Genomic DNA, 26,542 nt, shown 5'->3' with positions numbered 1-26,542 from the left:
TGCCTATTAATATTGCATCAATTATCATGATGTCAGTACTTCCTTAACCCTTTCGAGCCGACTGTCACATATATGTGACAGCAAGAAACGCGCTCACTTCCCGGCCGACACACCCGCGTGTCAGAGAGTTTTCTCGTTCACCCCCGACCGTCACATATTTGTGCCAGCGTTTCGGAACGTTTTAAAAAATGAAATTTCTTCCAAAAGATGGCATTGTTTGTCCATATGGTTTCAGATACATGTAGATTTGACCTTCTACTCAAGATGAAAGTACATTCACGTGGTTTTTAGGGGAAGGAGTGGAGGGGGGAATGTTTTATGAGGGCTCTTTAAATTAGCACGTGATATTTATTTACAGTAAGTAAGGGAGTTTTTTTTATCTCTCGCTACTTTCGATTTTCGGATTAGTTTTTAGTGGATAATTAGATCTTGTAGGCTTAAATTTTTTTTTCTTTTTACCGTTAGAATGTGGAAGCGTCGAAAAATTTTAACTTAGCTGGAAATAGAGGAAATTATGCAAAATATTTAAACTTATTAACATTTATATTACATTTAAACAAGAAATAACTTAAGTAAATAAAGTATTCATAGAAATATATATGAAGCGTATGTCACTTAAATACTCTACAGAACAATATTAAACAACGCGCTGATATTTCGGTAATTTCATGGAATTAGGCTTAACATCAAAAAACCCTCCGGCCCTGGGGAGACACACGCTAGAGAGACTGCCGGCCTCAGCGGTAAGCGCGCTTTCGCGCTTTGCGTCGCGAAAGGGTTAAGGCAACTTTTTATGCTCTTTTAAGCAAATTAGTACCATTTCTCCATTTATTTTGTTTTTTAGTGCATAGCTTATTTTGTTTTTTACTTCAATTTGTAACTATTACCAAAATTACTTATAGTTGAGGTTAATAATATGATTGGCATTTTATTATGTTTATCCTCAACCAATTAGTACCATTTCTCCCTTAATTTTACTTTTCAGCTCAAAACTTCTTTTGTAATCTCAATTGCCTTTAATTTTAAATTATATAGTTTTAAAAAACATGTGGTTTCAGATAACCTTAAAAACATTAATATGGTGACGTAGTCCACTTTTGATATCACGATCATTCAGATAATCTGGCATGACATATAAAAATTAGGTATTACAGAAAGATAAGTATAGTAGGAATATATACATTTTCTCCATTCATTTTACTTTTTAGTACATAGCTTATTTTTGTTCTTTCTATTAGTACCTATTACCAAAATTAGTTAAGCATCTTTGACATTAATAACAGATTGGCAACTTTTTAGGCTCTATTAAATGAATTAGGTAGTACAATTTCTCCATTAACAGGGAAAGTGTGGAAAATACAGGGAATTAAAAAATCAACTAAAATGCAGGGGATTTTGAATTTTTTCTTATTAACTGTGAAAAAATACAGGGAATATTTATTTCTAATTTCCTTCTTTTACAAAATGCTAACCTCTCAAAGTACAATCTATAGGAAATATAGTTCAGCTATACTATTTCATTTGCTGTATTATGTTGAACTACTCCTTATTTATCTAAATTTTTATAGCAATTAAAACTAGTTATCCTCACACATTTGCGCGTTCCCTCTTAATATATTGTGTATAACAAGGAAAACACAGATTTGAGTGGCAACCCTCTAATTTATAATAAGGACTTTTATAATTCTAGATGCAGTATAGTTCCATAAATTAGTTTTAGGACATATTTCTAATTTTTCATGTTCATATTACTGATTGATATAAAAACTGTTTTCTGTACACAGTCTTCTCCTTCCCTTCATTTGCATAGCTGCCAACTCTACTGGATTTTGCTAGTTTCTCCTCGTCTACTGGTTTAATAAAAAATTCTCCTGGTTTTTGTACATTTTAAAAAAATTCCCTAAAATTGATTAAGTTTTGTAAAAAAATCCCTATTGAAATAGAATTTTTGCACTGATTATTGCTTGCTTGAATATTTAAATAAGTATTACTAATATATGTATAATGAAGCGAGACTCATTCATAGAAATCAATTTGAAACTTCTTTTTTTTGTTGTTGTTCTAAAATGTTCAGTTTATTTTTATTCAGAACTCCCTTTTTAAATTAATTAAAAAATGAAATCTTAAGTATTTTTTATGAATAAACATAATACACAACATTTCAATCATATTAATATTAATCATGACTGGAAAATATTGCAGTTTTTCTTTTTTGATGACTATAAAAATCGCTAAAATTCCCTATGTGTAAAATATTTAGTATATTGAGCAACAATTAGCTTGAAAATTATATTTCGTAAAGTTTACTGTTTTTTTTCCTATCCATGTTGCCAGCTATGCATTTGTATTCAATTATCCCTATTTAAGAAAATCAATGTGCTTAAATTAAGTTGAAATCACTTAAATGCAAGTAAAATATTCGATGTCATTGTATTGAACGCTAATTACAATCTATTAAATTTAAAACTTATTTTTTTTTATCATAGTAAACAATTATGGCTATATTATTTTGACGAGGAAGCCAGGTGGAATGCAACAAAAGACTTGTATCAAAATAATGTACCAAATATATTTTCTCCCTCCTTAAATCTTGAAGTATGTATAATTATTTAAACATGTAATGTTTTACTTTTTTTTCATTGGTAGTTTTGTGACTTCATTATTTCTAATGTTTAGTTATTGAGTAATTTATAGCTCATTCATTTACAAATTTGAAATTTCAGTTATAGTTTAAATTTTAATTTATCATTGGAGCGTTTCCTGACAGGTGATACATTTAAGGTACACAGGGATAATAAGATGTTATTTTTCTAAAAACGCATCTACTCTAAAAAAGTAAAAAAATCATGCAAAAATACATCACTTAAGCTATAGTTTAATTTTTTGTATGAAAATTCTAATTCTTCAACTCAAAGTTTTTTTTTAAACCTTCATTTTTTTTTCTTCTAATTTTGTTAAGAAACACTTTCTGCACCTTACTTAATTTATTCAAAGGGTATTGAAGGCGCAAAACAATGCCTTTGCTAGATTTATGAAGGAAACCTTCTTTCTAAAACCTCTTGTGCCAACTTAGTTTTTTTAATCCTATCTAGTCTTGTGCCAAGATACTTTTTTCTCTTTATATAAACTATTTTAATTCTTTTTTTTTTTTTTTGTATGTTTTATTCTCTCCAGGTTTTTGCTCTCTTAGTACCCCACTAAAATCTTTTTATTTTTTATTTTAGCCATTTTTTGTTGCACCAGGCTGAACCGGAATTCTGATTATAGTTTATCCAATAGAAATAAAATCTAAAATATATGTATATAAAGCAGTCGTTGAAATCCCCAGTTTACCATTCTATCTCAAATTGGGTGGATTTTCACAGTCCTTCTGGAGTGAATGTATAATCAGCTTATCTGAGACTAATTTATAAATAAATAAATGTTTGTTTGATCTTTTTTAAAACCATTTGTTATGGAAAACTCCATATTTCCATTTAGACAGTTTCTGTGTTTTGGGCTGTTATGTGATGGAAATTCTGAAATATTGTAGTACCATACTTAGATGCAAACAGGGAGGAACAGTTTGTTGTAAAAATGTCCCTTTACTTACGTAAATTTTTGAGGGTCAAGTTTTAGTTATTTTTAAATGTTATGTATTGTTTTTTAAATTTATATTTTAAAATACAGTGAACTCTCGCTACTACAATATCCGATACAACAATAACTCCCTTTATTGCGAGTTTCGTGGTCCCTATGAACTTGCATATGAGTTATCCACCTCTCGATATTCTCTGAACCCCTGTAAAACGATTTTTTCCCTTCTAATTTCTTTTCTCCATTTATTGTTGGTTTTCAAACAATATTAAAAATCTCATTTTTTTCCATCTTTTCTGAGAAGAGAAGGCTGACCACCCGAAGAGCTTCTCCCTTATCTCTTAGGAAGTCACAGATTCCTATCTGATTTCATTTCCTTCATGTTAAAAGCTGATCACAAATGACCATCACGCAAGGGAGAGTAGAGGGTGGGTGGAACAAAAACTTTTTTTCCTGATTTGGACTCAATGCATACTTTGTTGGTTGACTTGGCAGTTTAAAAAAAAATGAATAAACAAGCAAAAATATCGGATTATTTTATATAAAAATGGTTTTCAGGTATGTTTATGATCGTATTATCTGAATTTATTTCAATTGTTTTTAGTATTTAACCATAATTAGCACTCTGCAAATTAATTTTTTGCATAATTTATAAATACATTTCAAGGTATCCCTGAAAACCCTCGATTTAACAATATATCTATCTACATTAATACATTTATTTGATCCCCAAAATATTGTTGTAGCAGGGTTTTACTGTACTTAATTTACATTTAGTATTACTAATGTTAATATTAGCTTTGCAAATTAAACATCTTCTCAATTATCAAGCTTGATTATATATTTCTCTTATTTTTCAAATGTTTTTTTTCTCTTTTTGTGTTTTACAGGAGTCCAAACTTCAAATTGTAGCAAAACAATTTGCCTTAAATGGATCTTTCATTGGAATAAAAAAGCTAAAAAGTGATGATCTCCATGTTAGTATTAATTTCTTCTTTTAATATAAAACTGGTGTATAATAATTTAAATATAAGATTTTATATCCGTCATCGAACAGCCGACCCGATTTTTGGGGTTTACGACTACTAACCTTCAATTCCTTGTGATTTTGAACCCAATCCAGAAGACAAGGGAACTCCTGGATCAGGTATCAGAAAAAATTTGCCTTCGTGGACCAGCCAGTTCTCTATGCTCTGAGTCACCTCGGCGTAATATATATATATATTATTTTAGAACCGTTATTGAATAGCGGGCCGAATTGTTTGGTTTTCAACTACTAATGTTCAACTCCGTATCCTTGTAAAACCGAATCCAGAAGACAAGGGAACTCTTGGGTCAAGTATTTAGTGAAATTTGCCTTCATGGAAGACTTTGTTATGGAACTAACCCACATTTGCATTACATGCAGAGAAAAACTCAAAAAACCTCCCATGGTTAGCCAGATAGCAAGGAGACTCTAATCCAGAGGTCGCCAAAGTGGTCTATATAGACCCCTCAGGGGTCTATTTAACAAAAGCGGGGGTCGATCTGAGACGGGGGCGAATGGGGGTCGATCCGAATCGGAAGGGTCGATTGTGGGTCGAAAAAAAAAACAGTTCTCAATACGCAAATCACACATACCTAATTAAGTATGTGAAATTTGTGATTTTTTCTATAATTGACTCAATATCAGTTTCTTTATAAAACATAAATTAATAAACTTATATTTATTGGGGTGAAACAAGTATTTACGTACCACCGCGCAATGGCACGAACTCAGCGCAGTTTATAAGTCATATGCATATGTGCGCTTGTCCAAATGTCACGTGTGACGAGCATTGACGTTACAAATGCAAATATCATACGCAGTTTCAGCTATCTTTGCAAACTGTGTTGAATATTTGCATTTTCATTATTAAAACTTTTACAGTTTTGGATAATTAGTTATTGTTTCGATTAAACCATTCGTTTGGTTTAGATATCAATTTTAATTATCAATGCACAAAAAAAGGTAAGCATTAATAATATGGATTAGTACAGTCTGCGACAAAACTATAGCACACTTTGTATTTTTTTACGAAAATTACAAAATTGACCAATTTTGACGAAAATTAAAATTGACCAATTTTGAACCCAATATAGCGAACCTTGCAAAAAAATGCCAGGCACACCCATCTCATTGATCAAGAAGCAGTAAATCTTTAGTTACTTTACTTATTATATCTACTTATGCATAATTACTTATTATTTAATAATAAGGTATTTAAATTTAAATATTAATATATTTTTCATAAAACTATTGTTACACAATGTACTATTACCTTAATAAATGTTTAAAATCATAAAATAAATGTACAAACACAGAATCTAATATAGTTTTATTTGAATTAACAGAAAATTACTTTTGCGGGGGTCGATGGAGATTTCGAAAAATTATATAGGGGTCGATGATCAAAAAAGTTTGGCGACCCCTGCTCTAATCCATGTTCTGCCTACCACTGAGGATATTTTACGTCAGCACGCTGGTCGGAGCAATTCATATTAACCATTGCTCGCTGGGATTTTGACCAGGTTTACCTCAGTGGAAGGTGAACGCTCTATCCCATCACGACTTTAAATATAAGATATTCAAATTGATATTGGTATTAAAGCCTGTAATATTGAAAGACTTTGATTGTATGATTCTTTACCTTTTCTATGGCCAAAACTTGTTAACTAGTTCTCAGATGGAATGAAAACTAGTTAAATACAATTTTAATCTTTTGAGTGATATCAGGTTTTTGAAATGGCTATCACTTAATAATTTCTATGTGGAGATTGAGTGAAATAAAGAGTTGAAATTTTTTAAGTATTTAAAGTAATTCAATTTAAACAAGTTAAGGGCTGTACATTAAGGATTAAAGCGTAGATCAGCACAGGATGAGTTCTGTTGAACATTCCTCTGGATGATTCATTTTTTAGCCAGTCTTTTACCCCAGTTTCATAATGTATGAAAATGTCATTTATGACGCTACAGGAAAGGTCAACTAGAGGTAAATTTGACTACTTGATTCAGTTACAAGATCATACCATGGAATTTTGATAAACTGTTTAATAGTCATAAAAATCAGTAATTACTAGCAAAAATTTCTAATTTTACTCAAATACTATGTGTAGATCAAACAAAATTTCTGATACTTAAGTCCATTTCAATATCGAAAAATGAGTTAAAAATAAATGTCAATAACTATGAAATTTAACAATAATTCAGCAAAGGGTTGGAAAAAATATTCTGTTGACATAATAAAACTTATTTTAATACATTTCTCTTTATTCTTCAACAAAATTTTTAGTATATTTTTTAATACAAATAGGTTCATAAATCTAGTTTTATCTCTAAATTATGAACAACTCTAATTTTGTCTTTCTATTCAGCTTATTTACTCTTTCAGCTTTGTCAAGAATCTGATCTTGAAGATGATATAGCATTGACTGTGGGTACACAGTTGAAAAGAGCTGTAAGTATTAAATGTGCATATTCTATCTTTTTTTTTTCCTTCTATTTCTCTGTTTAAAATGCTTATGACCCGTTCGATAGAAATATTTTTGAGTATTTCCACATTTGTAACATTATGAAACAATCATTAATCTCTAAAATTTTCTGTAAATTTGATTCCTGATATTAAGTATATTATTTCTATTATAAATGTAAGTAAATCAGCATATTTTGTAGTTACTATGTGGTAAATGTATTAAATAAACTGTTAATTGAATGTAATCTGTAGAATTTGAAGAATTGATTGAAATCAATTTACCTTCTTGCACTTTAATGATGAGATAATTTTCTGATATTGCTTTGCACGAGAGTTTAAAACACAGGTGCATCAGAGGGTTGAATGAGTTGTTTGAATACTTTTACACGTTTTCATAAAATGTTTATTTTCGTCTTTTAAAAGCCGGTGCTTTTTTCATTGTGTGTTTTTAAAAAAGTGTTTTCCCTCTTCAAAAAGGCCATATCACCACTTATTATGCCTGCTTACCGTCCGTAAAGCACCACTTCTTTTACATGCTTCCGAGTCGTCTACTGAGCTGGGTTCCAGTGCCCCCCCCCCCAAGCTCTTGGACAAATTCTAAATTCTCCCCAAACTATTCGTTTTATTTAGTGTATTCGTTTTATTTAGTGTAAAGGTGGGCGCATCGTGCCCCCACCTTCCCCCCTGATAGGGGCTTCTGCTGGGTTCCATGAGATTATTGCCCTCTCATCTGCTGCATTTTGCAAGCTCAGTTTCAGGCTTCATTTTCCAATCTCTGAAATCAAAGAATCTCTCGATCATATTATAATGGCTAATCTAATTGAGAAAAATAGTTCTTTGGATTTCAGAATATTTACTATTATTTAATTTTTTTATTTTATCAATTTAAAATTCTAGCTGAAGCAGGCCAGTCATTGACAAATTTTTTTTATTCTGAAATGAGGACAGAAAAATCAGGAGTATTTCTTTCCTTTCCGATGAACAAGAAAAATATCTTTAGAATATAATTCTGCAGAAAAAAAGAAATATTTGCTTTTGCATTTTTTTCCAGCTATTTTATTGCTTCAACTCTTTCATGACTCTGTTTTTTAAATTTAAAATCTATTAAATATGAAGATGCAGAGTATAACAGTTTTGGTTATACCTATTATTTCAATGAATGTTATGCCTTTTTAAATTTAGTGTTGTGTTTTTGTCGGAGTAAAATAGTAATTTCGTTAAGTCATGAAAAATTCTTGAAATGAGTCATGGAAAGTCATGAATTTGAAAATCTAAAATGCAGCAGATACCCTGAATATTATTTTCTACATTCCCATATTTTGAGGATTAAAAAGCATGCCGCATAATTCAGTGAAAGTAAGTTTTGTGTCTTATATCTGATTAATATGATCTTTGCAAATTAATTAGCCTATTTAAGTCAACCATTAGAATTGCAGTTTAAAGCAGGACAGTCCCAATCAAAAGTTATTTGGGTGTTAAATTTTTTATTTTGCTCCATGTGCATTGACTTATGGAAGTTAAATATACTTTGAGAATTTATAATTTTTGTTCCATTGCAATATTATTTATTACAGTGTACAAGATCCTTGCAGTCTTTATGGTTATCTTCGCATCTTCAGTTTTATGATTTATGTATCCTTTTGAGGTGAAAATGCTACAATTTTTTTTAAATGGATGAATTTTGTCATTTCAGGCTCAAATAGTTGTCTTGAATCTTGGAATTTTCTTAACATTTGCATACCAAAACCCTAAAATTGTGTGTGCATTTTTTTTTTTTATTCTATTCCTGTGTGTGTACTATGAACATTATATGTGTCATTATTTGTGGAAGTTTTAATTTCAGTAGAAATATTTTTCTTTCCATTTCCATCAGCATTCTATTAATTGATTATTTCTTACATTCATTCAATTTAAAAGTTAATGTTTGAATACTTAGCTTTAACTGTGAATTTTGTTGTAATTTTCATAAGATTTTAATACAGATTGCAATCATTCTGGCATTGGATTTATTTCTGAGAATGCAATGTAAGAAACTTTGAAATTTTAAGAGGAAATTCTACACGAAGAATGCTAATTTATTTCAACGTGTGTTTTTGTCATGATCATATTTTTCTATATCTTTTGTATTTAAGTGAGTTGACAGATAACTATTTTTTTAATCTGTTTATTAAGTTTTAATTTATATCAATAATATGTTATTATATGAATAGTTTATATTTTACTTAAGTTTTTCATTATTTCTTTTTAATTATTATTATTAAATTGTTCTTTTTATTTATTAGGAAATATAATTATTCACTATTTAAACAAATTTATAGTTAAATTTTTTTTTTATTATTATTAGTTATATTTTGTTTTATGTTATCATTTAATTGTATTTTTTATGTAGTGTAGTGTGTATATGTTTATCAATATAAAAATAAATGTATAATTTTGAGAAAGCATTAAAATTTCATGGCTGAGACTCTAGACATTATAAACAAACTCTTTTGTGCAAATGTATTTAAATGAAGACTCTCAGATAATCTTCCATAATTAGCTGAACAAAAATAAGCCTTTCTACGAACAATCTGTTTTTGGGTTTATTCAGCTGTAGTTAATGGTTTGATGAATCTATTTTTGCATAAGTTATCAAACAATAAGTAAAGTTTATGCTTAACTTGTAGAAGATCTTGTTAGTAAAATCAATCAAAGTGAATGGTGGTATCCCATTCCTGTTCTCATACGAGGAATTCTTGTGAATGGAGAATTTGTAAATATTGGTAAGTTTATTGATCAAATATGGATTATATTTTAGTATTTTTTGAAAGCCAGCTCTAAATTGCTCCCAGTTAATAGTTGCTTTAGGATTTAATTTATATGTATTCAGCCCTGAGTGTAACTTCTTAGCATGCAAACATTTAGTGCTTAAAAAATGTTTGCTTAGAGTGGGTCCATTAAAGTACCTTTTTTTTTTTATTTTGGTCCCTTTTCTTCACTTTTTTTCAATATTTAGTCCCTCCCTTATACTACAAATCTAAGCTTTACTGTAGTGAAAAAGAAAGAAAAGAAGCTACAAAGAGGCCATTAATAAATTCTTCTGAAGAACTTCCAAAGAACATTCTTGAATTATGTAACATAAATTGAAAAAAGAATCAACAAATACTGAGCCAAAACTTTTGATAAATAATTTTAAACTTGAAATAGTGAAGAACATAAAATCCGATGAAATTTTGAAATTCATTATTTTTTCTTTACTGCTTGATAAATTTTAATTATAATGTTCTGCTTGAATTTTTTATTATTCCACATTCTTTTCATAAAGTATAAAATATTAATAGTTACCCCTCACTAAAAATATGTAAATAAATCCGGAAAACAAATAGTTAATTGTATGTTTTCCCATGTATGAAAAGAATTTTATTGTTCCAATAGTATCTCAATGTTTTCTCTTACACCTTAGATTTTTATGAATATCAGATAATATTTATTACCAATTAAAACATATTTTGAGACTAATCTGTCTGTCCTATCTTTTGTGATATAATTTAATTTTTATGTGCCTTTTTTTTGTGAATATTTGAATTCTTTTAAATACAAAAACATGGTTTTTAGCTTTCAATATGAATTCAGATTTCTGAAGATCCTAAGTAGTTGTTTGTCAGTCATTACTTTTAATAGGTATATAGTGATTATGTGTTTATATGCAGGCGGCCAGTTGGCGAAGCAGTCAGTGTGCTTGACTGTGAAGCCAATGGTTTTGGGTTCGTATGGATATTTCTGTGTGAATGTTGCCCGTGAACATGCCTGTGGCAGCGTGGTGCAGTGATTTAGGTTCACAGGTGCCCACCAGGTAACACTTGAGAAATAGTCCCCAGCATCTACCGAGGTGAAGAATGAGAAATTCAGTAGCTACCATTAAAAAAAAATTTATTGAATATCACTATGTAGATATTTTTTTCTCTGAGAGAAACAGCTTTTAAAAAATGGATCCCTTTTTTGAAAATGTTTGATCTGTAAGTCCCTTTTTGAAGTTCTAAGCTCTTAAACATTTTGTGCACAATGAAAATTTTGAAAATCAAATGAATGGCTTGAAGTAGACTATCAAATAGGCTTTTTTTAAAGCCATACATGTATATATGTATAAAATTGCTCAGAATAAAACAGGTCATATATATTTTTTCAAAAAAAATTGAAATGTTTGTTAGGAAAATAAAACTAGCTTAGTAATCTGATATAAGGACTGACCCTATGTAAAGAATGATGGTTTTAAATTGTTTTAGACAAAGACCCATCGAAGTGGCTTCTTGTGCGCCGATATTTTCTCACAGACCACATAAGCGGCATTGAAGAGGGTCTGGAGAGCAATCAACCCCCCACCACTAAGGTCTTCAGATATGCTGCGGACGTTTCTCTCAGGTTTGAATCATTCATTTTGTTAAAAGAATTTCTGCTCAATTCTGCCAGTTGTATGCTTAACAATTCTGAAATTGCAGTTTAATTGTGGGACCACCCACAAATTGTACTAAAGTCATTAGAGTTCCTTATTATTTATTTTGCTGGTTATGTTTTTTTTTATGAATTTTTATAAATTTTGGAATAATATTAGAACAATAATAATAAAAAATAAAAAAAAATTTCAATTTTCCTCTCTTGATATTAACCACTTCCCTTATCATTTTTTGTTGGAAAAAAAAATGCGAAAAATCAACATATTTTATTATTTCAATAATAAAGACAAGGAATTGAAACTAAACATAACACACATGTTTTAGGTTGAAATTATATTTTTTTATGTGTAAAAAATATTTAATTTACCATCAGTTTACTATCTCAAATTATCTTGGACAAATGAAAAAAAGTTAAATATTAGTCTTTGTATATGTTCACATCTTCATAATTTTTTTTCCTATGTAAATTGATCAACCATTGTGTATACAATTGTACAAAATACGTCTCCAGCCCCACAAATAGCAAAACTCCCTAACAAATACTGGCAACCTCCTGCAATTGTCAGAGAATTTTATTGAAAAATCAGGGAATAGTCAGAAAAAATTGCAATTGTTTACAAAAAATTCCTATATCCTACCTGGAAAATGACCAGTCTTTGATTTTTCAATAATACTGTACAGAACCCGTTATCCGGAAATCAGAAAACCAAAAAACCGGAACGAAATTCGATAAATTTTCCCAGACATTTTTTAAAAAAAAATCTTTTTTTTTCCTCATAAGATTTTTGGATTTTTCTTTCTTTTTTGAAAGATGTTCACCTTACCATCATTTTGGAAATAATCATTAGTGTATTACTTCATCGTTTTTTCTTATTTTTAAGATCATTTTCAAAATTTTTTTTTTTAGTTGGGTTTAACACTAAAAAAACCGCTTTTTGTAGCGATTCAGAAAACCGGAAAAATCAGTTATCCGGAATAGCGATGGTCCCTATCGTTCCGGATAATCGGTTCCCTACTGTATTATAACTGAGATCGGAGATAAATAGTTCTAACATCTATTGTAATTACTTGTAAAAATTTAACATTTTAGTCAAACTGACATGTTCCCATCCTCATTTAATGATTTTTTTTTCTCACAAAATCTAATATTACGAATAAAACAATTCTGATGAAAAATTGCTCAGTATAGATAAAAGACTGGATTTTTATTTAAATTTTCCTAATACGTTAGGGAATTTTTTTTCTTTCTTTCTGAAATTGAGTTGAAACATTACTTTTAGTTTAGAGTGGCTTTTATTGTTCTTACTTTAATTTTGCATTTTATCTTGGATTTAAGCAACAAGTTACTAATGAAACAAATTAAATAAAGTTGTGCAATAATAACTTACAGACAAATAAAGGAATTGTATAATTTTATTTGTTTCTACAGGATTAAAATGAATGCAATATTAACTAAGTTTACAGTTATTGCAGATAAATGAGAGATAATTTGGGATCATGTCTATTTGAAAGAAATCGATAAATTGTGAATAAATAATGGTAATTATTTTTATTTCTTGATAACGAAATTTTAAGATTTATTCTTCATATAAATATTTATCCTTTACATAAAATTTGTGAGTTAAATAGTAGAGTAGTGAGATGTTACCAATTTTAGTAATTTGCTTACTTTGTAGATTCTTTGTGAGAACTTTTTGTTTAAAAGATGTTAGTGCATTATTGTAAAACAATATTATTTTGCAAACTTTAAATCATTTGCTATCCAGTGTTTTCTATTTTACTGTTCTTTAAGAATTATTTTTTTAAACTTGAGTGATAAGGAGATGCAAAGTGAACAATTTGCTAAACATCCTCCTTATTTCAACTTGCTAGTTCTTTATTATTTTACATAATTTATAATTTTTGTACTAAGTTTTAAAAATTTTTTAGAGTGATATTTAAACCCCATGGAAATCCTGGCACCATATATCCTCCATTGCTCACAATTGCATATGCTGAAGCTACTCCAGATGATTTTAAGAAAAATAAAAAAGTTACAGTTAAGTAAAAGTTAAATATATATATATATATATATATATATATATATATATATATATATATATATATATATATATATATGTATATATGTATATATATATATATGTATATATGTATATATATATATGTATGTATATGTATATATATATATATGTATATATATTCATATTCTCAGTAAAAAATGTTTGTAATTTTTTTTTCTCCCAAAATGTCATTATGGCAGTCAACTGCCAGTAACATTTTTATTTATGAATTATCAATTATTCTTTAACTTCATTTAAATTGCTTTTTAATTATATTTCTTACAATAAAAGTATATGAGCTGTTTTGTAATTTTCTCTTAATTTAGAGTGCTTGTAAAAATTAGATAGAAAATATGTGCACATATGTGGGTTGCAAGTCAATATTTGGTTGATAAAAAACTCTTGTCAATTATCAGTACGTTTAATAAGTGCAAGGAAAGGATAAAAATCATCAAAAATTAGTTTATTTGCCTTTAGATACTTTCATTTGCTGGGAGCTTCCTCTGACAAACAGTCTTTAGATGATTTTAATCCCTCATTTATCCTCAATAGTCTAAAAATAACCAGAGTTTGAAAATGCTCTTTAGCACTTAAGTATTAATTTGTGCTCCCTAATTTAAGAAAAAAATTAAAGGATTTTAAAAGTAGATATTAAGAGCTGTTATTATATTATGTTAATATATTATGGAATAATATATACTTATTTAGTGGAACCTCAGTTTAACGCTGCCCGTTTCGTATGTCATCCCGCTTCCTACGTCATTTTCTGCTGATCCATGAAAATTGCCTGTACTGATAAAGTTAAATTGTCTTGAATTTACCCTTTTCCAGAAAGTACTGCTTTTTATGTTTTTCTAACAGTAATTTTTTTCTCTACAAAACTCGCACAAACTTTTTCAAAATTTATTCTTTTTTTTTTTTTTTAAGAAAATTGCTTATTGATTGTTTGCAGCTTTTCTGATATTATTTCTATTCTATCTTATTTTTTTTCTTTATTTTGTAGTTAATCGTATTTGGCAACTCATAAAAAAGGTCCGGTTAGAAAGTCTTAAAATTTTTAAAAGTTTCAAGCAATTTTATAAGTAGCTTTTTTACTCATTAAAAGGTCAAAATAATAAGAGGTTTTTCAAAAATTTCATTTTGTACTATGAAACAAGATTTATTAACAAATGATAAGACCCTTCTAATAATGGTCCAGACAACAAAGTTCAATGGTATTGGGAATTAAAATATGCGAAAGAAAAGATATTTCTATGGAGATGTCATTTTTAACAAATTTTGTTTAATAACACAAAATAAAATTTGTGGAAAACCCCTTATCATTTTTCTTTTAAAGGATAAGAAAGAAAAAGCTACTTAGAAAATTGCTTGAGACTTTTTAAGATATTCAAATCAGACTTTTTTTTTTATTACTTGCCAAATACAATTCACTACAAAATTTAAAAAAAGAATTTTTTCAGAGCATGTGCAGTATAACTTAACAGAACTACTTAAATTACTCAGATCTTGCACAGTTTTTAATGAATTTTTCTCAAACTTTAAAGCATTAATTTTATAATTAATTTCAAATGGGTCCAAAAGTTTTCTTTATAAAACAAAAAAATAAGTTTTTTTGTAAAAATTTCCACATTAGCCTAAATATTTAAGAAAATTTCTGAAAATTGAAGATTTTGAAAATTTGTACAATTATTGCATATAATAACCAAAATCATTGTAATAAGCTACGAATTTATTACTACATTTTATGGCATAGAGTGTTTCTAAACATTTTTTTCCCTTTGTAAATTATTGCCAGTCACTCAAACCTTAAAAAATTTAAACCCCTTCATTTATATGTATGGGAAATCGCACAATCTAAACACTTCTAAATTTCTAAACCTATTCCTAAGTATTTTTTGTGAGACATCAAAAATTGTTACTATCCAAGTGTTTCCATTATTTCATCCAACTTCTGTATATATCATAGTTTTGCATTAAAAATTGAGAGTAAAAATTTAAAAAAATCTTTGATCAACGGAGCAAAGCTCAGATACTCTAGGTTTTTTAAAATTTTATTCGCATTACATATTTAAAAGAGAATACTATTTGTTAATGATTGTTCAATAATGTGAAATAATTGTTGTTATTTCTCTCTATCATAAGCCTTCATCATGCTAATTTATGTTTTCTATTACCTATTTTGATTAATTTTTGTGTAAAACTCCATTTTTATTTTTAGTGTATAAAGATCAGCATTTAATTTTAGTAATAAAAAACTTTTAGCAAGGCTCATTTTTTAGTGTTAAATTTTTTCAAATTCACCTTTATTTTCAATAAATTTTTTGTTAAATCCTGATGTTTAGTACTACACAGGTATTACAACCTGCACATTTGAGTAATTATTTTTTAATTCGCTTCATTTCCATCATTTAATTGTAAATCCAGACTGGTTTTTTTTTAAATCACTTTTTCAGAAGTGATTGCTACAGATTTTCACATGGTTTGTAAAATATATTTTTTACTATGATAGTATTATGACATATGAATTTCTTCCTCTTTCTTTTTATTTAAAATAGATTTGGTGAATTTTTTTTTTTTTTTTTTTTTTTTTGTCAAATTGAATAAAAATTTTCAGATTTTGAGGATATACTTTATTTTTTGTACAAATATTTTTACACTTTTATTAGGTTAAATTTTCTGTATCCTATGAAATGGATCAGTCTTCTGTGATGAAAAGCATTGTGGTAAGATTTATTCTGTTTTTATGTTATTTGTTGATTTTATACAGTGAAATCTTGTTATAACGAGTGTCTTGTTATTGCCAGAAGTTTTCTTAAGAATTTCAACTATCAAAATGCTGATATTAAAGATGACAAAATCTTTTTCTTTTTAAAAGTTAAAAATTACTAGCTTCTTCGATTTCAACAATTCTTTTAGGGGATTGCATTTTTCTGCTGTTAAAGTGAGCGATGTAATATGAAAAGGACATTTTTATTTCTAGTATCAACAGAGTAAAATAATAAATGAACATCGTTTTTATCTTACAATTTTAACCTCTTGTTACTTAAAAGCATTGTGTGGAAAATAATTGTCTAAGTTTTTTTTGTGTATCTATTATTTGTATTTATATACTCTATTGTATTGATATATTTTTCTTTAGCTATACAGTGGTGGCCAAAAGTGTGGACATTTTTTGAAAGTTTCATGTTTTTCAACTTTGTGTGCTTGTAGAATATATTAATTTTCCATTAAATGCAAACGTTTATATATCAAATTGAAGGTAATTTAATGTAGAATTTAATAATAAATACAGTATTACAATATCTGTATTACAGAAAAAGTTATGCAACTAATAGTAAGATCTCTTAGATTTGCATTTTTTTTAAAGTGATACTTACACAATCTATACTTTGTAGGATGACCCTTTTTTTTAAAGACAGCTTCACAGCGTCTTTTCATCGAGTGAACGAGTGTTTGGAGTTCATCTTTCGTAATCACATGGTGCCAAGAATCAATTATAGCTTCAATAAGTTGTCTTTTATTGGATGGAGGTTTTTTTCATACAAGAATTTTCAAATGTCACCACAAATTTTCAATTGGATTGAGATCAGCTCTGTTTCCTGGCCATTGTAATATATCTATGCCTTTATTTTGAAACCATGCTTAGCATACTTCTGTTGTGTGGCATGGAGCTGAATCCTGCTGAAAAATAAATGGTGCATTGTTGGGGAAGAGATCCCTGATGGAAGGTATCAATTTTGGTTTCACAACAGTTTTGATGTATTTTTTGGCATTCAGGATGCCATCAATCACTTGAATTCAGCCCACACCATCTGCAGTCATACATGCCCAAATCATGACCTTTGTTAGGTTTTTTGTAGTTGCTTCAATGCAATCAGAATGAAGTGCTTCACCTTCTCTATGTCTCACGTATTTTTTACCATCACTACCAAAGAGCGATATTTTACTCTCATCGCTCCAGATTACTTGCTTCCATTGATTTTCTGACCATTTAATGTGTTCTTCGCATCGCTTTTGATTTAAATAATATTTATTCCTTGGAATTCAAGCTTGTAGTTCAAATCCTGATAACCTTCTTCTTATTGTTCCTGAACTTACTGCATTCATTCCACATCTAATGGCATCTGATGAAATTTTTCTATCTTGAAGGCATAGCTGTTTAATTTTTCCATCGGCAGTAGCACTTGTGCATTTTTTTCTGCCTGATTTGGCTTTATTTTCCACTGATTTCGTTTTTTCATAACGTAAAAAGAACTTTCGTACACCAGAACAAGTCACTGAACCACTAACTTGACTTGCAATTTCAGCATAAGAGAGGCCCTTTTCTCTCAATATGACAATTCGGCTTCTTTTTGTAGATGACCAATTAGTTCTTCTTGTTGATGACATTGTTTAAAATTAGTTTAATTAAAAAAAAGGGATTTTAAATATTCAAAAACAGCAATACTCTATTTAATTGTACTATAGTGTAACGTCCCATATCCGGACGTCCTTTTTCCGGGAGGGTCGATTTCCGGGACACTTTTTAACAATCAAAATAAACATCTATTCTCTTCCCCTCTCTTAAAAAGAAAAAAAGTCTTTGGACACACGTTTTTTTTCCTTTTCCAGCTTCTAGTGATTCCTGCATTGAACTCATAAATCAACAGAAAGGGGAATAGAAGACCAGAAGCATAAGCAATGCTCCTCCTCAGGAATGCAGGAAAGGGGGGAGATTTGTTTTCAAAAGAGCACAACTGAGTCCCCTCCCCCCTTCTTTCCTTTGCAGCTGGCTGGTAAGGGAGGCATTTCCTGGAACCACTTTATTAGAGTGTGAGGGGAAGAAGAAATACTCTGAAAAAGGGTAAACATATCAAATGTTAAAGTGGAGGGGGAGTCACTTTCAGTCACACAAGAAAAAATAAAGAGAACCCAATCAGCATGCCGCGCCTTTATGCTTGATTGATGGCCAATGATGGGAGAGAAAATAAGAATTTGTCACTGCCCCGCCCTCAACAAGTAAGGAGGAAATGAATTTTCTTCTCCACCTACCCACCTTAATGAATGACTGGAATTTCCCCTTCTTGCATGATTCCTTCTAGTTCAAAATGGTGGAGAGAGCAATTAATGTTTTCTTAACTGTCAATTTTTTTTTTTCGCTTACTATATTTTAAGCAACAATTATTATTTTCTAATATTTTGTTTTTGATTGATTAGATATCATTCTAATGCTAAAACATTATTTCCCTTAAAAATAATGTTTATTTATTTTTTGCTTCTTGGATTCAGATCGTTTATTAGATCATTTTAAGCTTTATTTTCCTTGGGGGTCTATAATACGAAAAAGTCTAATATCCGGACTACCAAAAGTCCCACCGATTCCGGATACGCGACTTTCCACTGTAGTATGCATCATTCCGCAAAATATTTCCACAACAATAACTCTTTTACCATCCAAATAACCTAAACTATAGTTACAGACACTTGATTGGTCCTTAGAACAGTGTTTGTGTTTGGCTAGTACGCTTTTATTACAAAACAAGTCCTTATTCAAAACAATTTGTGTTTGTTTGTTCTACTTAAATGAGCATAACTTTTTTTTTTTATTCAAATATTTTAATTTAATTTTCTGTATTTATTATTAAATTCTACATTAAATTACCTTCAATTTGATATATAAACGTTTGTATTTAAGTGAAAATTAATATATTCTACAAGCACACAAAGTCGAAAAACATGAAACTTTCAAAAAATGCCCACACTTTTGGTCAACACTGTATTAATAATTTAGAAACAATATTTTGTCGATATAATCGGGTGACTTGAGGGCAATATATATCTTTTCTGTTAGTTGTTTGGTTTCCTGGGTTTTTTAAGAAAAGACAAAAGTGACGTGTACGCAACACCCTTGAATTCTGAAATGGATCTGATTGCTAGAATCATATGTACTGCTGCGGATATCCAGAAAAATCGGGTGTATTGAGCCATTAATCCATGGCCCGACTGTATATCTAACTTTCTTAGGATGTTTCCAATCATGGTTTGCTATGCAATTCTGAATCTTTGGGATGGCCCCTACCTCCTTTTAAAGTAAATCCCAATAATTTTGGGACACACCATTTATTAGTGCATACACAAACATATATATGTATATGCATATATAATTATAGATATTAAAATTATAGATAAAACATGGAAGATAATAAGGATTAATGAAAAGAGAAGAAGAAAGTGATTTAAATCAAATATTTTGAAAAATATTTAAAAAAAAAAAAAAGACTTTTTTATTTAAAAAAAATATTAAAAAGCCAGGAAACAAAATAAAGAAAAGATATAATCTCATCAGCTCATACGATTATATTTGCAAAAAGGAGTGCTTTCTAATATTATATCAATATTGCTAAAGCAAAATATATCAATACAATAGTATAAGAAGGGCTAAAAAAATGTATGTCTTAAAATTGATATATATATATATACCATATTTTTCGGCAAAAGCGGCGCTTCTTCGCAAGCGCCGCACCTCGATAAAAATGAAATTTTTTTAAAAAAAATTATAGTAAGCGCCGCAATGGCGCTAAACCGCGTATATCAGCATCCTTTTAGAAGAGACCTTTGAATTACCATTTAGAATATCTGTATAATAAAAAATTTAATTTTTTTATGCATTTCATAAAGTAAAGTTTTAATTTCTGAATTATAATAAAAAATTTCGTTTTCAGCAAAAAAAAAGGCAACAAAAAAAGTCTTCTCCTTCAGCAAAAAAAAGAAAACAACAAAACTATATAAAATAAAGTTGTTCTTACCAGTTGGCACCGCGCCAAAAAACAGAAGAACAGCAAAAAAAATATTTATATGTTCAGTAGCCGAATTAAGGCTAAACTGATTACAGAAATCCGTAAAACAATGTAATAAGAAAAATAAAATAAAAATTTATTAAAAGAAAGATTTTAAAATTTATTACCGTTAACAATTTGAGGAAAAACTAATACATAATAACTAAACAGCTAATAATAACGAAATAACTAATAATAACAAGAATAAGAAATAACTAAGCGGGCCCAAAAAAATTCTGAAGGAATGAGCGAAGGGGAAATAAGTTTCACTTTCACAATCTTTGAGGGTGGAATTTTAGTGGGTAGAATGCCCTCTCCTTCAATGGAAATAACCCAATGTAACTCAACTTAGAAGAACAGAAGAAAATGTTTAACAGAGGGGTGTACCCCACCTCCTCCATGTGTCATTTCTATTGGAGCTGTTTAGGAGGAATCAATCAGTTATATTGAAAAGGGGTTGGGGAAAAGAAAAGGGTATGGGACCCCTAATCCAGCATTCCAAAATTCGGCACTTAATCTGATCTAATCTTTTTTTTTTTTTTTTTTTTTTTTTTAAGAAATTTATATTGATAAGACAAAAAAAATCAGCTGTATTCTTTTTATTTGGAATTTTATTCTGTTGAAGTAACTGTAACTTACTTTATTTTATCTTTTAAAAATAAAAAAGAAGCTTGAAAAAAAAATAATAAATCTGTGTCAAAGGAAACATCTGTTTCTAAAGCAGTTTAAAATAAAGTGAGAGGTAAAAACACTTGCATTTCCAATGAACAAAATAAAGAAATGGAAGTTGGAAAAAACTGATCAATCAATCTTGACAGCTGTCCTTGTGCTTTACCCCCAAATTTCCCTCTTCTGTTTTACCATAAAATGGCCACACCCAATTGACATTGAAACTACTAAGTGGACAACAAAATGAATTCTATCCCTTTTGCGGTTTTTTATTCGATTCATTATTTTTTTTTATTTTGCCGCTTTTTATTTTTTCTTGTTAATTGTAGCTTGCTTGTTTTTGTTTTTTTTATCGTTATTAGTTTTTAGCTTGTTTTTTGTTGTTATTCATTGTTAGTTTCTTAGCATTAATTGTTAAAAAAAAAATTTTTTTTGTAGTTCCCTGTTAGCTTTTTTTTTTTCTTCTTGCGAGGTAAGCGTCTTTTGTTAAAACAAAATGTTATCTAAAAGAAAAAACGAGAACTATGATCGCGCTCCAAAGAAGAAACTATTATTTCTTTTTCATAGGATTCTGATTATTTCTTCTTGATTATATTATATAGATTATTATTTTAATTAGTAATATTTCTCTTAAGATGGGCCAGTTTTAAATTCACCCCACCCCATCATAATCTACGATCGAAACTTGACTAAATTTATTGGTTTTTCTGAAATTAACAGTGGAATTGAATTATAGTAATATTTGGGGGCCATATTGGAATTTCCGAAAGAGATCCGAAGTTCGGCATTTCGTCAGTCCCGTGAGTGTCGGATTCAGGGTCCTATTCTTCCTTTTCTGTTAGTTCAATTGCCAAGGCGCTAAATAGATTTCTAGCTTGCGATTTTTCTTTAAGCTGGGGGTGGATACAAGATGTATACCTTTTAAATTTTCTCCTTATGCGATGTTTTTTTAAATTTTTATTTCGTTTATTTATTTTCTTACAGGCTGCTGCCGAAAGTTTGCTAAGAATTGGCGATGTTCTGCAACAGATCGCGATACGGGCGAATATTTCGTCGACTTCGTTATTAATTTTTTTTAATAGTCTTTCTCTCAGAAAATTATTTAATCTTAAATAACTTTCCTTGACAAATTTTTTTGCTACTAAAAAAAATATTTCGTTGGAAGCGCCGCATGTAGGAAAAAAACAACTTTTTTTTCGATAGCGCCGCGGCTCTTCCGCAGAAAAATACGGTATATATATATATATATATATCTTTAGTGTTGAAATGCAAATTTTAAGGATTCATGATGAAAGAAGAAAAAAACACATTTAGAGAATGAAAGTCCTGTGCAGGTGTCAGCATGATGCTCAAAAACTGTTACAAAAGGTTCTGTACACTGCAAACTACAAAAAAAATTCTTTCATAAATTCAATTTTGGCAATGCCAATGCTCAGTCATATCAGCTCATCTTGATGCCCTTTAATCTTGTTTCATTCATATGAACGCCGATTCCCTTGTTAACGTTTCTAAATGACACGTTCAAATGCATTTCACCCCTCTCGGTCACAGTGTTTTTTCTCGTTCTGTTTTTTTAATCTTTATTTTTGTTTCACTCTCGGCAACTTTAGATTTTATATTTCAAATCACATTTGTTTCACATAATGTCTGCAAGTCATGAGAATGGTCGCCTATTTTTTGAGCGCTTGAAGTGTGATACTTTTATTTTCATCTGAATAATTTTTAATCGAGTTCTACCTGGTTTGTTCAAAATGGCTCCTGGTGGCGCCATTCCCCAGTCTGCAACAGTATAAAAAATTATTCCTGTATTTACTCAAGAATGCTAGATGTGCTTTTGGTGCCTGCCGAAAATAAGAATTTGTTCTATTAGAATGTCCAGAGGTGTCATATACACTAGTGATTTGAGATAGTCACATGAATTGAGATCTAAAGATTGCACAATGAGTCTTTTCAGTGGCGTCCTCCATGTTAAGAATACGACTTCAGCCACATGCACGTCACAGCCTGTTTATAGGGCGGACCCATTCATTCTAGCACAAATCGTAATTTTGACCTGAAACTGAGAACGACCCATCTCCAATTCAGTACCCCAAAAGGTATTATATGTTATGGGAACATGGATGACCTTGTGACCCTACAGATTTAACGTGCACCAGTCTCCATTTACTACAAAGGGAGTCTCCAGCTGGTGAGGATCAAACTCATGACCCTTTTGACATGGACCCAACACCCTACCAACCAGGCTGTCGCGGCACGTAAAATATTTAATATTCATTAACAATCAATCATATAACTGTAAAATCCAGGAAAAACTTATTTATTTATCTAATAACTATCATGCTTATGCCATATTCCTTTCTATATGCAATCTGCAGACTATAAGACAAATTGAGGGAGAACTTGTTGCAGAAGAACAAGGCATTCAAACATATGTTTTTCAGAATTTTTAGTCTCTCAACCTAGTTTGCCATTTTATGTTTTATTTTAAGTTTTCATCATCTTGATGATTTTTATCCCCTCTCTAATCGAATTTTAGAACAATCTACATAGATATGAGTGTGTGTATATATATAAATGTATGTAAAAGTACCATTGAGATTTGATTTATTAAGTTTATTAACTGCGCACTAGCAGCATGTACATAGAACCTTTTATATAACATTATAAAATAAAGAAATAAAACGAACTCAGCGAAAAGGAATGAAGGAGAAATCAAAAATATTGTTTTAAAATATTGTAAACTAAAGAAGAATAAAAATTATTTAAAATCTTTTTTTTGTTTTTGTTTACATTGTATATACAGTTTAGTTTATTAACTGTGTACTAGCAACGCGTGCATAGAACTTTTAATATAAAATAATTGCAAAGAAAAAGAGCACTAAGAAAAAAAAAGAATAATAGAGAAAATAAAAGTATTGCTTAAAAAGATATTTTAACAAAAGAAGAATAAAAATTATTAAAAAAATCTTTTGTTTTTTGTTTTCTCAATATATTTCATAGATTGTTTTTTCCTTTTTGTCTTCTAAACCATTTGTAGCTTAGACTAGAAAATTTTTTGTGAAGCATATTCTACTACTATTTTCTGAATAATTAGCACTAAAATCTATCCTATTGCATTTACTTTTTTATAAACAAATTAATATCCATCATATACCATTTTATATAAAGTAAACCTTTGCTGTATAATTTCTATTCCCCCCCCCCTCTTTTTCACAAAACTATAATCACTTGAATCGACATATTTATAAATTCAATACTTTCCATTCTTTGTTATCATTAAATATTAAATTTCATAAAATTGAAATTAAGAAAGTATAAACACATTTAAAAACTTTATATATATATATATATGATCTTTTCATAGTAATTGCTGGTAAACAAGTCAGTTGAGTTATACATTTCTGAAATTTGAAACAAGTTCTATTTTAAATTTAAAAAAAATCTCTGATTTGAAATTTTTTTTTCTTTGGTTATTAATTTAGTTATCATAAGGCTTTGGTTGTTATAAATTTATTTTTGAAATACAGTTGAACCTGTTTATCTCGAACCTCTTTATCTCAAAAACCTCTATATCTGAAAATTTCTAAAATTCCCCACATTTACTGTCTAAAATCAATGTATTTTCCAAATTCTATGTTTATGTCTAAATTTTTTATTTCAAAACCTCCGTTTCTCAAATTTCTAATAATTGAGCACAAATTTCAAAACTTTATCAGTAGAACTCGTTGACAGAGATGAATTTCGTGAATCCACAGGAAGTAGGGATGAACAGGTTGGGGGTGTTTCTTGAAATTTCAATCACTATCCCTGCTGCACTTCCTTAACTAGAAATGAATACAATGATTTTGGCAGTGAGTGAGGGGTTAATGAGTAGTGACCATAGCTTTTCAACATAGATAAGAAAGCTAAGAATAGAAATTCATTTTGACCTCAATATTGCAACCAATGAATCAAAGGATAATTAAGAGTTTTTATGATTATTTACACAAATTGTTTAGTGACATTTGCAAGCATTTTTATTTGTGGACAGATTTAAAAATGACATATTTTTGGATAAATATATATATATAGTGTATATATATATATATATATATATATAGTATATGTATATATATATATATATATATATATATATATATATATATACTATATATATATATATATATATATATATATAGTATATATATATAGTATATATATATATATATAGTGATCTATAGAAAACAGTTGGTACGCAAACTTGTAGATGCCATCGATGAAAAGAGTTAGATGCTATCAGAATTACTGTTTTATCTGGAGAAATGTGTCTCTAAAAACTATCCAAGATGGTTTTAAAAAGCTGATCTTAAGAATGATGTGAAGAGATGATGAACAAGAGGGTGAAGGCATCAGTAAAAGAGAAGAAACTGTTAACGCTGAAAATGCAGTGCTAGATTTGCCAGAATGGAATGCAATAAAATCTAGATTTAATGTTGACATTAGTTTTGAAGATTTTTGTAAGTGGACAACTGCCTGGCAACATGCGGAACATTGACAGATGTGAAAATTATAGATAATGTTGAAGTAATATCAGATGAAGAGGAAGAAGCCGAAGATCATACATATTGATGAATCAAAAGTGAATGCAAAAGAAGTAGAAAAAGCTGTAGAATTCTTATAAACTACTCTTGAATCCAAGGAAAATGTTGACTATGAGGAATTTGCGATCTTTCTAACCTCAAAAGAATAATCGAAACAAATAAGGTTATCAGTCAAAAATCTTGGAAAAATTATTTTCAGTGTTAAATGTATGTTAAAAAACTGTTATGTCAATAGATGTATGTGGTATAATTAATTTCAAAAAATGTTTACATTTTTCTACTAAAAACAATTCAAGCACTTTTAATAGAATTTCTTAATTAAATTTAATTTTTTTATAGTACCTGTATAACTCGAAACCTCTTTCTCTCGAATTTTTCGCCCTTACTGTGAGATTCGAGATAAACAGGTTTGACTGTATTTTCATTTATTTAGAATTGTTGTTCAAATGTTGTATTTGTGATAAATGCAGCTCTTATGAAAATTGTTTCTTAAAAATTGCGATTTAAACAAAAGTTAAACATTCATTTTAGATATCTATGTCTATTTTTGGAGTATTATCGTTTGCTTGGTCTGTTTTACAAACCTTTAGTTGGTATAGGCGGTCTGGGAAGAATGCTATCGACTTAGTGGTAAATATGACTCCTTTATACTTAATTGCATTTGATTTATTTATTTGCATAGATAGGATAACAAATGTGTCCATGTTGTGAAAACACCAGGAAACCCAATCCACTAACATTGTTTAGCATCTATTGGGTTATTACCTCTGGGTTTGACATATTTCTTTCTTTTTTTAAATTCTTTTTAAGGGGAATTTTTTTTATCAAATAAATAGTTCTGAAATGACCGAAGTAAAAATTTGTTCTCTGAAATATAGGCATGAAAGTTTTCAGCTTTTACTCTGAATTCAGCTTTTTTCA

At 29.2% G+C, this 26,542-nt stretch overlaps 1 protein-coding gene across 3 annotated transcripts in view; it reads left to right on the top strand.

Annotated features, from left to right (window-relative positions):
• The window catches only part of LOC107445535 (meckelin), a 78,248-nt gene that overhangs the window by 19,830 nt on the left and 31,876 nt on the right, over nucleotides 1-26,542 (top strand). For all 3 annotated transcript variants that reach the window (XR_011636682.2, XM_043050132.3, XM_043050129.3), the window contains exons 9-17: nucleotides 2,487-2,595; nucleotides 4,467-4,553; nucleotides 6,987-7,052; nucleotides 8,642-8,699; nucleotides 9,737-9,829; nucleotides 11,330-11,465; nucleotides 13,427-13,535; nucleotides 16,224-16,280; nucleotides 26,153-26,251. Coding sequence is in view for 2 of the 3 variants with exons in the window: in XM_043050132.3 (XP_042906066.2) it covers nucleotides 2,487-2,595; nucleotides 4,467-4,553; nucleotides 6,987-7,052; nucleotides 8,642-8,699; nucleotides 9,737-9,829; nucleotides 11,330-11,465; nucleotides 13,427-13,535; nucleotides 16,224-16,280; nucleotides 26,153-26,251 (814 nt within the window). In the remaining variant the exon portion in view is untranslated. The remainder of the gene's footprint in view (nucleotides 1-2,486; nucleotides 2,596-4,466; nucleotides 4,554-6,986; nucleotides 7,053-8,641; nucleotides 8,700-9,736; nucleotides 9,830-11,329; nucleotides 11,466-13,426; nucleotides 13,536-16,223; nucleotides 16,281-26,152; nucleotides 26,252-26,542) is intronic.

Source organism: Parasteatoda tepidariorum, chromosome 1 (assembly GCF_982258835.1).
Source record: "Parasteatoda tepidariorum strain Cologne lab strain chromosome 1, Ptep-v5.0, whole genome shotgun sequence".
NCBI lineage: Eukaryota > Metazoa > Arthropoda > Arachnida > Araneae > Theridiidae > Parasteatoda > Parasteatoda tepidariorum.
The sequence above is the reverse complement of the archived record's forward strand: the minus strand, read 5'-3'. Positions and strand labels throughout refer to the sequence as shown.